The sequence below is a fragment of the Salmo salar genome, chromosome 15 (assembly GCF_965601325.2).
Source record: "Salmo salar chromosome 15, fSalSal1, whole genome shotgun sequence".
In the NCBI taxonomy this organism is placed as follows: domain Eukaryota; kingdom Metazoa; phylum Chordata; class Actinopteri; order Salmoniformes; family Salmonidae; genus Salmo; species Salmo salar.
The window spans coordinates 114,103,044-114,120,265 of NC_138305.1; the positions used below are offsets into that span (position 1 = coordinate 114,103,044).

At 47.2% G+C, this 17,222-nt stretch overlaps 1 protein-coding gene across 4 annotated transcripts in view; it reads left to right on the top strand.

Annotated features, from left to right (window-relative positions):
• Nucleotides 1–17,222, top strand: part of LOC106572992 (NF-kappa-B essential modulator-like) — a 44,681-nt gene that overhangs the window by 10,641 nt on the left and 16,818 nt on the right. For all 4 annotated transcript variants that reach the window (XM_082962304.1, XM_082962302.1, XM_082962305.1 and 1 more), the window contains exons 4-8: nt 3,431–3,616; nt 4,331–4,389; nt 4,731–4,778; nt 4,869–4,971; nt 8,447–8,562. In XM_082962304.1, the coding sequence (XP_082818430.1) occupies nt 3,431–3,616; nt 4,331–4,389; nt 4,731–4,778; nt 4,869–4,971; nt 8,447–8,562 (512 nt within the window). The remainder of the gene's footprint in view (nt 1–3,430; nt 3,617–4,330; nt 4,390–4,730; nt 4,779–4,868; nt 4,972–8,446; nt 8,563–17,222) is intronic.

The following is a 17,222-nucleotide window of genomic DNA, read 5'->3' on the forward strand; positions in this document are numbered from 1 at the left end:
TGACCTAGTGAGATATACATGGAGGAGGTTTAATATCCTGACCTAGTGAGATATACATGGAGGAGGTTTAATACCCTGACCTAGTGAGATATACATGGAGGAGGTTTAATATCCTGACCTAGTGAGATATACATGGAGGAGGTTTAATATCCTGACCTAGTGAGATATACATGGAGGAGGTTTAATATCCTGACCTAGTGAGATATACATGGAGGAGGTTTAATATCCTGACCTAGTGAGATATACATGGAGGAGGTTTAATATCCTGACCTAGTGAGATATACATGGAGGAGGTTTAATATCCTGACCTAGTGAGATATACATGGAGGAGGTTTAATATCCTGACCTAGTGAGATATACATGGAGGAGGTTTAATATCCTGACCTAGTGAGATATACATGGAGGAGGTTTAATATCCTGACCTAGTGAGATATACATGGAGGAGGTTTAATATCCTGACCTAGTGAGATATACATGGAGGAGGTTTAATATCCTGACCTAGTGAGATATACATGGAGGAGGTTTAATATCCTGACCTAGTGAGATATACATGGAGGAGGTTTAATATCCTGACCTAGTGAGATATACATGGAGGAGGTTTAATATCCTGACCTAGTGAGATATACATGGAGGAGGTTTAATATCCTGACCTAGTGAGATATACATGGAGGAGGTTTAATATCCTGACCTAGTGAGATATACATGGAGGAGGTTTAATATCCTGACCTAGTGAGATATACATGGAGGAGGTTTAATATCCTGACCTAGTGAGATATACATGGAGGAGGTTTAATATCCTGACCTAGTGAGATATACATGGAGGTTTAATACCCTGACCTAGTGAGATATACATGGAGGAGGTTTAATATCCTGACCTAGTGAGATATACATGGAGGAGGTTTAATATCCTGACCTAGTGAGATATACATGGAGGAGGTTTAATATCCTGACCTAGTGAGATATACATGGAGGAGGTTTAATATCCTGACCTAGTGAGATATACATGGAGGAGGTTTAATATCCTGACCTAGTGAGATATACATGGAGGTTTAATACCCTGACCTAGTGAGATATACATGGAGGAGGTTTAATATCCTGACCTAGTGAGATATACATGGAGGAGGTTTAATATCCTGACCTAGTGAGATATACATGGAGGAGGTTTAATATCCTGACCTAGTGAGATATACATGGAGGAGGTTTAATATCCTGACCTAGTGAGATATACATGGCGGAGGTTTAATATCCTGACCTAGTGAGATATACATGGAGGAGGTTTAATATCCTGACCTAGTGAGATATACATGGAGGTTTAATATCCTGACCTAGTGAGATATACATGGAGGAGGTTTAATACCCTGACCTAGTGAGATATACATGGAGGAGGTTTAATATCCTGACCTAGTGAGATATACATGGAGGAGGTTTAAGCAAGCTAGTCGTCTTGCTTACGTTCTTGTGTCATTCTCTCTGACACCAAAAGTTAAAGTGTTGATAGGGATGCAGTCGGACCGTCACATAATTGGGATAAACGCTACCGTTCAAAAGTTTTGGGTCACTTAGAAATGTCCTTGTTTTTGAAAGAAAAGCACATTGTTTTGTCCATTAAAATAACATCAAATTGATCAGAAATACAGTGTAGACATTGTTAATGTTGTAAATGACTATTGTAGCTGGAAAAGGCTGATTCTTTAATGGAATATCTACATAGACGTACAGAAGCCCATTATCAGCAACCATCACTCCTGTGTTCCAATGGCACGTTGTGTTAGCTAATCCAAGTTTATCATTTTAAAAGGCTAATTGATCATTAGAAAACCCTTTTTCAATTCTGTTAGCACAGCTGACAACTGTTGTTCTGATTAAAGAACCAATAAAACTGGCCTTCTTTAGACTAGTTGAGTATCTGGAGCATCAGCATTTGTGGGTTCGATTACAGGCTGAAAATGGCCTGAAACAAAGACCTTTCTTCTGAAACTCCTCAGTCTATTCTTGTTCTGAGAAATGAAGGCTATTCCATGCGAGAAATTGCCAAGAAATTGAAGATCTCGTGTACTACTCCCTTCAAAGAACAGCACAAACTGGCTCTAACCAGAATAGAAAGAGTAGGAGGCCCCGGTGCACAACTGAGCAAGAGGACAAGTACATTAGAGTGTCTAGTTTGAAAAACAGACGCCTCACAAGTCCTCAACTGGCAGCTTCATTAAATAGTTCCGCAAAACACCAGTCTCAACGTCAACAGTGAAGAGGCGACTCCGGGATGCTGCCCTTCTAGGCAGAGTTCCTCTGTCCAGTCTCAACGTCAACAGTGAAGAGGCGACTCCGGGATGCTGCCCTTCTAGGCAGAGTTCCTCTGTCCAGTCTCAACGTCAACAGTGAAGAGGCGACTCCGGGATGCTGCCCTTCTAGGCAGAGTTCCTCTGTCCAGTCTCAACGTCAACAGTGAAGAGGCGACTCCGGGATGCTGCCCTTCTAGACAGAGTTCCTCTGTCCAGTGTCTGTGTTCTTTTGCCCATTTTAATATTTTATTTTTATTGGCCAGTCTGAGATATGGCTTTTTCTTTGCAGCTCTACCTAGATGACCAGCATCCCGGAGTTGTACATTTAGTGTAGTTAGTGTACTGCAGTTAAACTACAAACAACACTACAGTACACTAACTACAGTATTAACTACACTACAGTATTAACTACACTACAGTATTAACTACACTACAGTACACTAACTACAGTATTAACTACACTACAGTATTAACTACACTACAGTACACTAACTACAGTATTAACTACACTACAGTATTAACTACACTACAGTATTAACTACACTACAGTACACTAACTACAGTATTAACTACACTACAGTATTAACTACACTACACACTGTAGTGTAGGGTAGGTAGTGTGTGTTGTGTGGGTAGTGTGTGTTGTGTAGGTAGTGTACTCCAGTTAAACTACACTGTAGTTAGTGTTCTGTATTGGTCCGCAAAGCTTCTATTGAATATACTGTCTCTATCTCTCTCTTCCCCTCCCTCTCCCTCCCTCTTTCCCTCCCTCTCCCTCTTTCCCTCCCTCCCTCCCTCTCCCTCCCTCCCTCTTTCCCTCCCTCCCTCCCTCTCTCTCTCTCTCTCTCTCTCTCTCTCTCTCTCTCTCTCTCTCTCTCTCTCTCTCTCTCCCTCCCTCCCTCCCTCCCTCCCTCCCTCCCTCCCTCCCTCTCTCTCTCCGTCTCTCTCTCCGTCCCTCTCTCCGTCCCTCCCTCCCTCTCTCCCTCCCTCCCTCCCTCCCTCCCTCTCTCTCTCCCTCCGTCCGTCCCTCCCTCCCTCCCTCCCTCCCTCCCTCCCTCCCTCCCTCCCTCCCTCCCTCCCTCCCTCCCTCCCTCCCTCCCTCCCTCTCTCTCTCTCCCTCCCTCCCTCCCTCCCTCCCTCCGTCTTTCTAGCCCTCAGGAGGAGGGACTGGGTTTCTCCAGCTGCTGAAGAGCCACAAAGAGACGTTGGAAGAAGGGATGAGAGATCTGATGAGGAGGAATGAGGAGCTGGAGAAAGAGAGGGAGGAGGGAGAGCGGGAGAGAGACTGCCTTCGTCGCTCGGTTGAGCAGCTCGGATCCAAGCTGGTTCAGGCGCAGGTAGTGTGTGTGTGTGTGTGTGTGTGTGTGTGTGTGTGTGTGTATTGTTAGGGTCATTCTGTGTAAAAAATCAACAACAGAAGGTACAGTGGGGCAAAAAAGTATTTAGTCAGCCACCAATTGTGCAAGTTCTCCCACTTAAAAAGATGAGAGAGGCCTGTAATGTTCATCATAGGTACACGTCAACTGTGACAGACAAAATGAGAAGAAAAAAATCCAGAAAATCACATTGTAGGATTTTTAATGAATTTATTTGCAAATTATGGTGGAAAATAAATATTTAGTATTTAGTTAGAGTGTGGTTTGGCCAGTGTGGTTCGGCCCAGTGTGGTTCGGCCCAGTGTGGTTCGGCCCAGTGTGGTTCGGCCCAGTGTGGTTCGGCCCAGTGTGGTTCGGCCCAGTGTGGTTCGGCCCAGTGTGGTTCGGCCCAGTGTGGTTCGGCCCAGTGTGGTTCGGCCCAGTGTGGTTCGGCCCAGTGTGGTTCGGCCCAGTGTGGTTCGGCCCAGTGTGGTTCGGCCCAGTGTGGTTCGGCCCAGTGTGGTTCGGCCCAGTGTGCCGTCTGGGGAGTCCAGACCTTCTCCTCTCCTGGGCCGTCTGGGGAGTTGCCCCACAGATGCTGTCGTAACATCGCCGGATACCACTAAATGAAATGACGGACTAAAATATGTATAAAAATATTGAAATGGAATGTAAAGGCATGCTTGTGTTCCTTAGAGCTCTGGTGTTACCGAGGAAACGGTTCAGCATTCCGATGCCCCGCCCCCGTCTGACAGGTATGACATCATTTCCTCATCACTTCCTGCAACGTGTGTGCGTGCGTGCGTGTGTGTGTGTGCGTGTGCGTGTGTGTGTGTGCGTGTGCGTGTGTGTGTGTTTTCGGTGTGTGTGTGTGTGTTGTCGGTGTGTGTGTGTGTGTTGTCTGTGTGTGTGTGTGTGTTGTCGGTGTGTGTGTGTGTGTGTTGTCAGTGTGTGTGTGTGTTGCTGGTGTTTGTGTGTGTGTGTGTTGTCGGTGTGTGTGTGTTGTCGGTGTGTGTGTGTGTGTTGTCAGTGTGCGTGCGTGTGTGTGTGTGCGTGCGTGTGTGTGTGCTGATGTTTCTACCTCCTGTTTCCTCAGCTCCCACCTGGCCAAACTCACAGAGCAGCTACAAGCCACACAGTGCAGGTAAGAACTGTCTAGTGTCTCTCTGTTATGCCCTGTAATACTAAATACCTGTGTGTGTGTGTGTGTGTGTGTTTCCCTGTGTGTGTGTAGGTACAGAGAGCTGCAGGAGAAGTTAGATTGCCTCCAGAAGACTTCAGCTCAGAGAGACAGAACTGAAGTGCTGCTGAAACAGAAGGACAAGGACTGTAACCAGGTACACACACACACACACACACACACACACACACACACACACACACACACACTGTACCCAGGTACACACACACACACACACACACTGTACCCAGGTACACACACACACACTGCACTCACTACACACACACCGCCCTATCCACACACTCACTACACATCACAGACCGCACTCGCCACAAATGGCGCCGGAGGAGAATGGCGCCCAGTGGGGGGGGGATGGCTGCTGCTCCTAACCATCTATTCTGTTTGTTTTTGTCGCATTGTTTGTAACTTATTTTTTAAAATTTATTTTGTACATAATGTTTCATAATTTTTCTTTTAACGAGTCGGACGCAAAAAGATTTACTTCAGACACCCGACAAGGCCCAAATCCCCGTCAAGAAGAGGGGGAACGCAGGTGTCCGGGTGCCTTGTGAGAATTCGTAGAGCGAGTGGGTGACAGTGCATCTACCATCCGTTCTATTGGCCGACGTGCAATCATTGGAGAATAAACTGGATGAGCTCCGTTCGAGATTCTCCTACCAACGGGACATTAACAACTGTAATATATTATGTTTCACTGAGTCGTGGCTGAACGACGACATGGATAACGTACATCTGTCTCTGGTAAGACGAGGGGTGGTGGTCTGTGTCTGTCAATAACAGCTGGTGCATGAAATCAAATAGTAAGGAAGTCTCAAGGTTTTACTCACCTGAGGTAGAGTATCTCATGGTAAGCCGTAGACCACACTATTTACCAAGAGAGTTTTCATCTATATTTTTCATAGCTGTCTTATTTCAAAATTCAAAAAGGCACTCGCACATCCAAGCAATCCTTTTTTGCAGGTGCACGGTAACAGTTGAACAAGACGAATGGAAAAGGAAACCGCACACTGCTCTTGATAGTATCACTGATATTTAATAAACTTTACGTATCGGCCTCACGGCTTCGTCAAAAGCCTTCATCGCTGTCTTATTTACCACCACAAACCGATGCTGGCTCTAAGACCCCACTCAACCAGCTGTATACGGCCGTAAGCAAACAGGAAAACGCTCATCCAGAGGCGGCGCTCCTAGTGGCCGGGGACTTTAATGCAGGGAAACTTAAAATCCGTTTTACCTCATTTCTACCAGCATGTTACATGTGCAACCAGAGAGAAAACAACTCTAGACATTTACTCCACAGACAGAGACGTGTACAAAGCTCTCCGCCGCCCTCCATTTGGAAAATCTGACCAAAATTCTATCCTCCTGATTCCTGCTAACAAGCAAAAACGAAAGCAGGAAGTACCAGTGACTCGCTCAGTACGGAAGTGGTCAGATGATGCAGATGCTAAGCTACAGGACTGATGGCATTGAGGAGTACACCACATCAGTCACTGGCTTCATCAATAAGTGCATTGAGGACGTCGTCCCCACAGTGACCGTACGTACATACCCCAACCAGAAGCCATGGATTACAGGCAACAGCCGCACTGAGCTAAAGTTGCCGCTTTCAAGGGGCGGGACTCTAACCCGGAAGCTTATAAGAAATACTGCTATGCCCTCCGACAAACCACCAAACAGGAAAAGCATCAATACAGGACTAAGATTGAATCGTACTTCAGTGGCTCCAACGCTCGTCAGATACGGCAGGGCTTGCAAACTATTACGGACTACAAAGTGAAGCCCAGCCGCGAGCTGAGCGTAGCAGATGAGCTAAATTACTTCTACGCTCGCTTTGAGGCAAGCAACACTGAAGCATGCATGAGAGCATCAGCTGTTCCGGACGACTGTGTGATCACGCTCTCCGTATCCGACGTGAGTAAGACCTTTAAACAGGTCAACATTCACAAGGCAGCAGGGCCAGACGGATTACCAGGACGCGTACTCAGAGCATACGCTGACCAACTGGCAAATGTCTTCACTGACATTTTCAACCTGTCCCTGACCGAGTCTGTAATTCCTACATATTTCAAGCAGACCACTTTAGGGTTCTTGGACACAGGGACTAAGGTAACCTGCCTAAATGACTACCGACCAGTAGCACTTTGAAAGGCTGGTGGTGACTCGTGACTAAACGGTATCCCCGCACATGGACTCGGTACCAGTACCTCCTGCATGTAGCCTTGTTAGTTATTTTATTGTTACTTTATTTTTTACTTTAGTTTATTCAGTAAATATTTTCTCAACTCTTATTTGACTTAACTGCATTGTTGGTTAAGGGCTTGTAAAGTAAGTATTTCACTTTAAGGTTTACACCTGTTGTATTCAGCATTTCACTGTGAGGTCTACTACACCTGTTGTATTCAGTATTTCACTGTGAGGTCTACACCTGTTGTATTCAGCATTTCACTGTGAGGTCTACTACACCTGTTGTATTCAGCATTTCACTGTGAGGTCTACTACACCTATTGTATTCAGCATTTCACTGTGAGGTCTACTACACCTGTTGTATTCAGCATTTCACTGTGAGGTCTACTACACCTGTTGTATTCAGCATTTCACTGTAAGGTCTACACCTGTTGTATTCAGCATTTCACTGTGAGGTCTACTACACCTGTTGTATTCAGCATTTCACTGTGAGGTCTACTACACCTGTTGTATTCAGCATTTCACTGTGAGGTCTACTACACCTGTTGTATTCAGCATTTCACTGTGAGGTCTACTACACCTGTTGTATTCAGCATTTCACTGTGAGGTCTACTACACCTGTTGTATTCAGCATTTCACTGTGAGGTCTACTACACCTGTTGTATTCAGCATTTCACTGTGAGGTCTACTACACCTGTTGTATTCAGCATTTCACTGTGAGGTCTACTACACCTGTTGTATTCAGCATTTCACTGTGAGGTCTACTACACCTGTTGTATTCAGCATTTCACTGTGAGGTCTACTACACCTGTTGTATTCAGCATTTCACTGTGAGGTCTACTACACCTGTTGTATTCAGCATTTCACTGTAAGGTCTACTACACCTGTTGTATTCAGCATTTCACTGTGAGGTCTACTACACCTGTTGTATTCGGCGCATGTGACAAAATTTGATTTGGATTTTAAACCCTCACAACACATTCTGTCTCTAACATTCAGTCCTACTGCATTATATTTTCTGAGTAACAACTCAAATCAAATCAAATGTATTTATAAAGCCCTTCTTACATCAGCTGATATCTCAAAGTGCTGTACAGAAACCCAGCCTAAAACCCCCCAAACAGCAAGCAATGCATGTGAAAGAAGCACGGTGGCTAGGAAAAACTCCCTAGGAAAAACTCCCTGTCTGTCTAACATCTCTCTCTCTCTCTCTCTCTCCCTCTCTCTCTCTCTGTGTCTAACCTCTCTCTCTCTCTGTCTGTCTCTCTGTCTGTGTGTGTCTGTCTGAGTAACATCTCTCTCTGTCTGTGTGTGTCTGTCTGAGTAACATCTCTCTCTCTCTCTCTCTGTGTCTAACCTCTCTCTCTGTCTGTCTGAGTAACATCTCTCTCTGTGTGCGTGCTGTGTCTATGGTGTGTGTTTAGCTGGCTAAGGACGGCGAGGCGCTGAAGGCCCAGGTGACGTCCCTTCTGGGTGAGCTGAGAGAGAGACAGAGCTGTCTGGACCAGAGCCAGCAGGACCGCAACATACTGGACGACAAGTATGACAACATGTTTGTGTGTTAACTCTCAGCAAATTGCCAAGGCTTCAGCCATCTCAGTGAGCTCACACCTTGTAGCATGCAGACAATGCAGGTCTCAAACCCCTGTGTAGACTGGTACTGCCACCATGGACTGTAAAGTAGGTTCAGGACTGTAAACTAGGTTCAGGACTGTTGCTGCCACCATGGACTGTAAACTAGGTTCAGGACTGTTGATGCCACCATGGACTGTAAACTAGGTTCAGGACTGTAAACTAGGTTCAGGACTGTAAACTAGGTTCAGGACTGTTGCTGCCACCAGGGACTGTAAACTAGGTTCAGGACTGGTACTGCCACCAGGGACTGTAATGCAGGTTCAGGACTGTTGCTGCCACCATGGACTGTAAACTAGGTTCAGGACTGTTGCTGCCACCAGGGACTGTAAACTAGGTTCAGGACCGTTACTGCCACCATGGACTGTAAACTAGGTTCAGGACTGTTACTGCCACCATGGACTGTAAACTAGGTTCAGGACTGGTACTGCCACCATGGACTGTAAACTAGGTTCAGGACTGTAAACTAGGTTCAGGACTGGTACTGCCACCATGGACTGTAAACTAGGTTCAGGACTGTTGCTGCCACCAGGGACTGTAAACTAGGTTCAGGACTGGTACTGCCACCAGGGACTGTAAACTAGGTTCAGGACTGTTGCTGCCACCAGGGACTGTAAACTAGGTTCAGGACTGTTGCTGCCACCATGGACTGTAAACTAGGTTCAGGACTGTTGATGCCACCATGGACTGTAAACTAGGTTCAGGACTGTAAACTAGGTTCAGGACTGTAAACTAGGTTCAGGACTGTAAACTAGGTTCAGGACTGTTGCTGCCACCATGGACTGTAAACTAGGTTCAGCACTGTTGATGCCACCATGGACTGTAAACTAGGTTCAGGACTGTTGATGCCACCATGGACTGTAAACTAGGTTCAGGACTGTTGCTGCCACCATGGACTGTAAACTAGGTTCAGGACTGTTACTGCCACCATGGACTGTAAACTAGGTTCAGGACCGTTACTGCCACCATGGACTGTAAACTAGGTTCAGGACTGTTGCTGCCACCAGGGACTGTAAACTAGGTTCAGGACTGGTACTGCCACCATGGACTGTAAACTAGGTTCAGGACTGTAAACTAGGTTCAGGACTGTTGATGCCACCATGGACTGTAAACTAGGTTCAGGACTGTTGATGCCACCATGGACTGTAAACTAGGTTCAGGACTGTTGCTGCCACCATGGACTGTAAACTAGGTTCAGGACTGTTACTGCCACCATGGACTGTAAACTAGGTTCAGGACCGTTACTGCCACCATGGACTGTAAACTAGGTTCAGGACTGTTGCTGCCACCAGGGACTGTAAACTAGGTTCAGGACTGGTACTGCCACCATGGACTGTAAACTAGGTTCAGGACTGTAAACTAGGTTCAGGACTGTTGATGCCACCATGGACTGTAAGCTAGGTTCAGGACTGTTGCTGCCACCATGGACTGTAAACTAGGTTCAGGACTGTTGCTGCCACCATGGACTGTAAACTAGGTTCAGGACTGGTACTGCCACCATGGACTGTAAACTAGGTTCAGGACTGTTGATGCCACCATGGACTGTAAACTAGGTTCAGGACTGTAAACTAGGTTCAGGACTGTTGCTGCCACCATGGACTGTAAACTAGGTTCAGGACTGGTACTGCCACCATGGACTGTAAACTAGGTTCAGGACTGGTACTGCCACCATGGACTGTAAACTAGGTTCAGGACTGTTGCTGCCACCATGGACTGTAAACTAGGTTCAGGACTGTAAACTAGGTTCAGGACTGTTGCTGCCACCATGGACTGTAAACTAGGTTCAGGACTGTAAACTAGGTTCAGGACTGTTGATGCCACCATGGACTGTAAACTAGGTTCAGGACTGTAAACTAGGTTCAGGACTGTAAACTAGGTTCAGGACTGTTGCTGCCACCAGGGACTGTAAACTAGGTTCAGGACTGTAAACTAGGTTCAGGACTGGTACTGCCACCATGGACTGTAAACTAGGTTCAGGACTGTTACTGCCACCATGGACTGTAAACTAGGTTCAGGACTGTTGCTGCCACCATGGACTGTAAACTAGGTTCAGGACTGTTACTGCCACCATGGACTGTAAACTAGGTTCAGGACTGGTACTGCCACCATGGACTGTAAACTAGGTTCAGGACTGGTACTGCCACCATGGACTGTAAACTAGGTTCAGGACTGGTACTGCCACCATGGACTGTAAACTAGGTTCAGGACTGGTACTGCCACCATGGACTGTAAACTAGGTTCAGGACTGTTGCTGCCACCATGGACTGTAAACTAGGTTCAGGACTGTTACTGCCACCATGGACTGTAAACTAGGTTCAGGACTGTTGCTGCCACCATGGACTGTAAACTAGGTTCAGGACTGTTACTGCCACCATGGACTGTAAACTAGGTTCAGGACTGTAAACTAGGTTCAGGACTGTTGCTGCCACCAGGGACTGTAAACTAGGTTCAGGACTGTAAACTAGGTTCAGGACTGTTGCTGCCACCAGGGACTGTAAACTAGGTTCAGGACTGTTACTGCCACCATGGACTGTAAACTAGGTTCAGGACTGTTGCTGCCACCATGGACTGTAAACTAGGTTCAGGACTGTTGCTGCCACCAGGGACTGTAAACTAGGTTCAGGACTGTTGCTGCCACCAGGGACTGTAAACTAGGTTCAGGACTGTTGCTGCCACCAGGGACTGTAAACTAGGTTCAGGACTGTAAACTAGGTTCAGGACTGTAAACTAGGTTCAGGACTGTTGCTGCCACCAGGGACTGTAAACTAGGTTCAGGACTGTAAACTAGGTTCAGGACTGTAAACTAGGTTCAGGACTGTTGCTGCCACCAGGGACTGTAATGCAGGTTCAGGACTGTTGCTGCCACCAGGGACTGTAAACTAGGTTCAGGACTGTTACTGCCACCATGGACTGTAAACTAGGTTCAGGACTGTTGCTGCCACCATGGACTGTAAACTAGGTTCAGGACTGTTGCTGCCACCATGGACTGTAAACTAGGTTCAGGACCGTTACTGCCACCATGGACTGTAAACTAGGTTCAGGACTGTTGCTGCCACCATGGACTGTAAACTAGGTTCAGGACTGTAAACTAGGTTCAGGACTGTTGATGCCACCATGGACTGTAAACTAGGTTCAGGACTGTAAACTAGGTTCAGGACTGTTGATGCCACCATGGACTGTAAACTAGGTTCAGCACTGTTGATGCCACCATGGACTGTAAACTAGGTTCAGGACTGTTGCTGCCACCATGGACTGTAAACTAGGTTCAGGACTGTTACTGCCACCATGGACTGTAAACTAGGTTCAGGACCGTTACTGCCACCATGGACTGTAAACTAGGTTCAGGACTGTTGCTGCCACCATGGACTGTAAACTAGGTTCAGGACTGTAAACTAGGTTCAGGACTGTTGATGCCACCATGGACTGTAAACTAGGTTCAGGACTGTAAACTAGGTTCAGGACTGTTGATGCCACCATGGACTATAAACTAGGTTCAGGACTGTAAACTAGGTTCAGGACTGTTGATGCCACCATGGACTGTAAACTAGGTTCAGGACTGTTAATGCCACCATGGACTGTAAACTAGGTTCAGGACTGTTACTGCCACCATGGACTGTAAACTAGGTTCAGGACTGTTGCTGCCACCATGGACTGTAAACTAGGTTCAGGACTGGTACTGCCACCATGGACTGTAAACTAGGTTCAGGACTGTTGATGCCACCATGGACTGTAAACTAGGTTCAGGACTGTAAACTAGGTTCAGGACTGTTGCTGCCACCATGGACTGTAAACTAGGTTCAGGACTGTTGCTGCCACCATGGACTGTAAACTAGGTTCAGGACTGGTACTGCCACCATGGACTGTAAACTAGGTTCAGGACTGTTGCTGCCACCATGGACTGTAAACTAGGTTCAGGACTGTAAACTAGGTTCAGGACTGTTGATGCCACCATGGACTGTAAACTAGGTTCGGGACTGTAAACTAGGTTCAGGACTGTAAACTAGGTTCAGGACTGGTACTGCCACCATGGACTGTAAACTAGGTTCAGGACTGTTACTGCCACCATGGACTGTAAACTAGGTTCAGGACTGTTGCTGCCACCATGGACTGTAAACTAGGTTCAGGACTGTTACTGCCACCATGGACTGTAAACTAGGTTCAGGACTGGTACTGCCACCATGGACTGTAAACTAGGTTCAGGACTGGTACTGCCACCATGGACTGTAAACTAGGTTCAGGACTGTTGCTGCCACCATGGACTGTAAACTAGGTTCAGGACTGTTACTGCCACCATGGACTGTAAACTAGGTTCAGGACTGTAAACTAGGTTCAGGACTGTTACTGCCACCATGGACTGTAAACTAGGTTCAGGACTGTTGCTGCCACCAGGGACTGTAAACTAGGTTCAGGACTGTTACTGCCACCATGGACTGTAAACTAGGTTCAGGACTGTTGCTGCCACCATGGACTGTAAACTAGGTTCAGGACTGTTGCTGCCACCAGGGACTGTAAACTAGGTTCAGGACTGTTGCTGCCACCAGGGACTGTAAACTAGGTTCAGGACTGTTGCTGCCACCAGGGACTGTAAACTAGGTTCAGGACTGTAAACTAGGTTCAGGACTGTAAACTAGGTTCAGGACTGTTGCTGCCACCAGGGACTGTAAACTAGGTTCAGGACTGTAAACTAAGTTCAGGACTGTAAACTAGGTTCAGGACTGTTGCTGCCACCAGGGACTGTAATGCAGGTTCAGGACTGTTGCTGCCACCAGGGACTGTAAACTAGGTTCAGGACTGTTACTGCCACCATGGACTGTAAACTAGGTTCAGGACTGTTGCTGCCACCATGGACTGTAAACTAGGTTCAGGACTGTTACTGCCACCATGGACTGTAAACTAGGTTCAGGACCGTTACTGCCACCATGGACTGTAAACTAGGTTCAGGACTGTTGCTGCCACCATGGACTGTAAACTAGGTTCAGGACTGTAAACTAGGTTCAGGACTGTTGATGCCACCATGGACTGTAAACTAGGTTCAGGACTGTAAACTAGGTTCAGGACTGTTGATGCCACCATGGACTATAAACTAGGTTCAGGACTGTAAACTAGGTTCAGGACTGTTGATGCCACCATGGACTGTAAACTAGGTTCAGGACTGTTAATGCCACCATGGACTGTAAACTAGGTTCAGGACTGTTACTGCCACCATGGACTGTAAACTAGGTTCAGGACTGTTGCTGCCACCATGGACTGTAAACTAGGTTCAGGACTGGTACTGCCACCATGGACTGTAAACTAGGTTCAGGACTGTTGATGCCACCATGGACTGTAAACTAGGTTCAGGACTGTAAACTAGGTTCAGGACTGTTGCTGCCACCATGGACTGTAAACTAGGTTCAGGACTGTTGCTGCCACCATGGACTGTAAACTAGGTTCAGGACTGGTACTGCCACCATGGACTGTAAACTAGGTTCAGGACTGTTGCTGCCACCATGGACTGTAAACTAGGTTCAGGACTGTAAACTAGGTTCAGGACTGTTGATGCCACCATGGACTGTAAACTAGGTTCGGGACTGTAAACTAGGTTCAGGACTGTTGATGCCACCATGGACTGTAAACTAGGTTCAGGACTGTAAACTAGGTTCAGGACTGTTGATGCCACCATGGACTGTAAACTAGGTTCAGGACTGTAAACTAGGTTCAGGACTGTAAACTAGGTTCAGGACTGTTACTGCCACCATGGACTGTAAACTAGGTTCAGGACTGTTGATGCCACCATGGACTGTAAACTAGGTTCAGGACTGTAAACTAGGTTCAGGACTGTAAACTAGGTTCAGGACTGTTGCTGCCACCAGGGACTGTAAACTAGGTTCAGGACTGTAAACTAGGTTCAGGACTGTTGATGCCACCAGGGACTGTAAACTAGGTTCAGGACTGTTGCTGCCACCAGGGACTGTAAACTAGGTTCAGGACTGTAAACTAGGTTCAGGACTGGTACTGCCACCATGGACTGTAAACTAGGTTCAGGACTGTTGCTGCCACCATGGACTGTAAACTAGGTTCAGGACTGTTGCTGCCACCATGGACTGTAAACTAGGTTCAGGACTGTTACTGCCACCATGGACTGTAAACTAGGTTCAGGACTGGTACTGCCACCATGGACTGTAAACTAGGTTCAGGACTGTTGCTGCCACCAGGGACTGTAAACTAGGTTCAGGACTGTTGCTGCCACCAGGGACTGTAAACTAGGTTCAGGACTGTAAACTAGGTTCAGGACTGTTACTGCCACCATGGACTGTAAACTAGGTTCAGGACTGTTGCTGCCACCAGGGACTGTAAACTAGGTTCAGGACTGTAAACTAGGTTCAGGACTGTTGCTGCCACCAGGGACTGTAAACTAGGTTCAGGACTGTAAACTAGGTTCAGGACTGTTGCTGCCACCATGGACTGTAAACTAGGTTCAGGACTGGTACTGCCACCATGGACTGTAAACTAGGTTCAGGACTGGTACTGCCACCAGGGACTGTAAACTAGGTTCAGGACTGGTACTGCCACCATGGACTGTAAACTAGGTTCAGGACTGGTACTGCCACCATGGACTGTAAACTAGGTTCAGGACTGTTGATGCCACCATGGACTGTAAACTAGGTTCAGGACTGTTGCTGCCACCAGGGACTGTAAACTAGGTTCAGGACTGTTGCTGCCACCAGGGACTGTAAACTAGGTTCAGGACTGTTACTGCCACCATGGACTGTAAACTAGGTTCAGGACTGTTGCTGCCACCATGGACTGTAAACTAGGTTCAGGACTGTTGCTGCCACCAGGGACTGTAAACTAGGTTCAGGACTGTTGCTGCCACCATGGACTGTAAACTAGGTTCAGGACTGGTACTGCCACCATGGACTGTAAACTAGGTTCGGGACTGTAAACTAGGTTCAGGACTGTTGATGCCACCATGGACTGTAAACTAGGTTCAGGACTGTAAACTAGGTTCAGGACTGTAAACTAGGTTCAGGACTGTTGCTGCCACCAGGGACTGTAAACTAGGTTCAGGACTGTAAACTAGGTTCAGGACTGTAAACTAGGTTCAGGACTGTTGCTGCCACCATGGACTGTAAACTAGGTTCAGGACTGTTGCTGCCACCATGGACTGTAAACTAGGTTCAGGACTGTTGCTGCCACCAGGGACTGTAATGCAGGTTTTAGGCCGTTAGGTTAGGAGGAGGAGTTAGAATGTGGTGGTCTGGCAGGAAGTCAAGTGAAACATCAACGTAGTAGCAGCTAATTAACAGGAATATGGGTTTAACACTTTAACACTGGCTGAGGTGGGGGTTTAACACTTTAACACTGGCTGAGGTGGGGGTTTAACACTTTAACACTGGCTGAGGTGGGGGGTTTAACACTTTAACACTGGCTGAGGTGGGGGTTTAACACTTTAACACTGGCTGAGGTGGGGGTTTAACACTTTAACACTGGCTGAGGTGGGGGTTTAACACTTTAACACTGGCTGAGGTGGGGGTTTAACACTTTAACACTGGCTGAGGTGGGGGTTTAACACTAACACTGGCTGAGGTGGGGGTTTAACACTAACACTGGCTGAGGTGGGGGTTTAACACTTTAACACTGGCTGAGGTGGGGGTTTAACACTTTAACACTGGCTGAGGTGGGGGTTTAACACTTTAACACTGGCTGAGGTGGGGGGTTTAACACTTTAACACTGGCTGAGGTGGGGGGTTTAACACTTTAACACTGGCTGAGGTGGGGGTTTAACACTTTAACACTGGCTGAGGTGGGGGTTTAACACTTTAACACTGGCTGAGGTGGGGGTTTAACACTTTAACACTGGCTGAGGTGGGGGTTTAACACTAACACTGGCTGAGGTGGGGGTTTAACACTAACACTGGCTGAGGTGGGGGTTTAACACTTTAACACTGGCTGAGGTGGGGGTTTAACACTTTAACACTGGCTGAGGTGGGGGTTTAACACTTTAACACTGGCTGAGGTGGGGGGTTTAACACTTTAACACTGGCTGAGGTGGGGGGTTTAACACTTTAACACTGGCTGAGGTGGGGGTTTAACACTAACACTGGCTGAGGTGGGGGGTTTAACACTTTAACACTGGCTGAGGTGGGGGGTTTAACAACACTAGGTGGGGGTTTAACAACACGAGGTGGGGGTTTAACAACACGAGGTGGGGGTTTAACAACACGAGGTGGGGGTTTAACAACGCTAGGCAGCTGAGGTGGGGGGTTTAACAACACTAGGTGGGGGTTTAACAACACGAGGTGGGGGTTTAACAACACGAGGTGGGGGTTTAACAACACGAGGTGGGGGTTTAACAACACGAGGTGGGGGTTTAACGGAAAGGAGCAATAGCATTGTCATCAGCAAGCTGAGGCCATGGATATACAAAGGGAGAAAACGTAGGGCAACAAATATATTATTTAGGACATTTCTCCAAAAGTATAACAAAGGGCCCTTCATCATATCACTCACAATGTAAGGAGAGGGCTGCCTCGTGGCCTCATGCCCTCATGGCTTCATGGCCTCGCGGCCTCATGCCCTCATGAC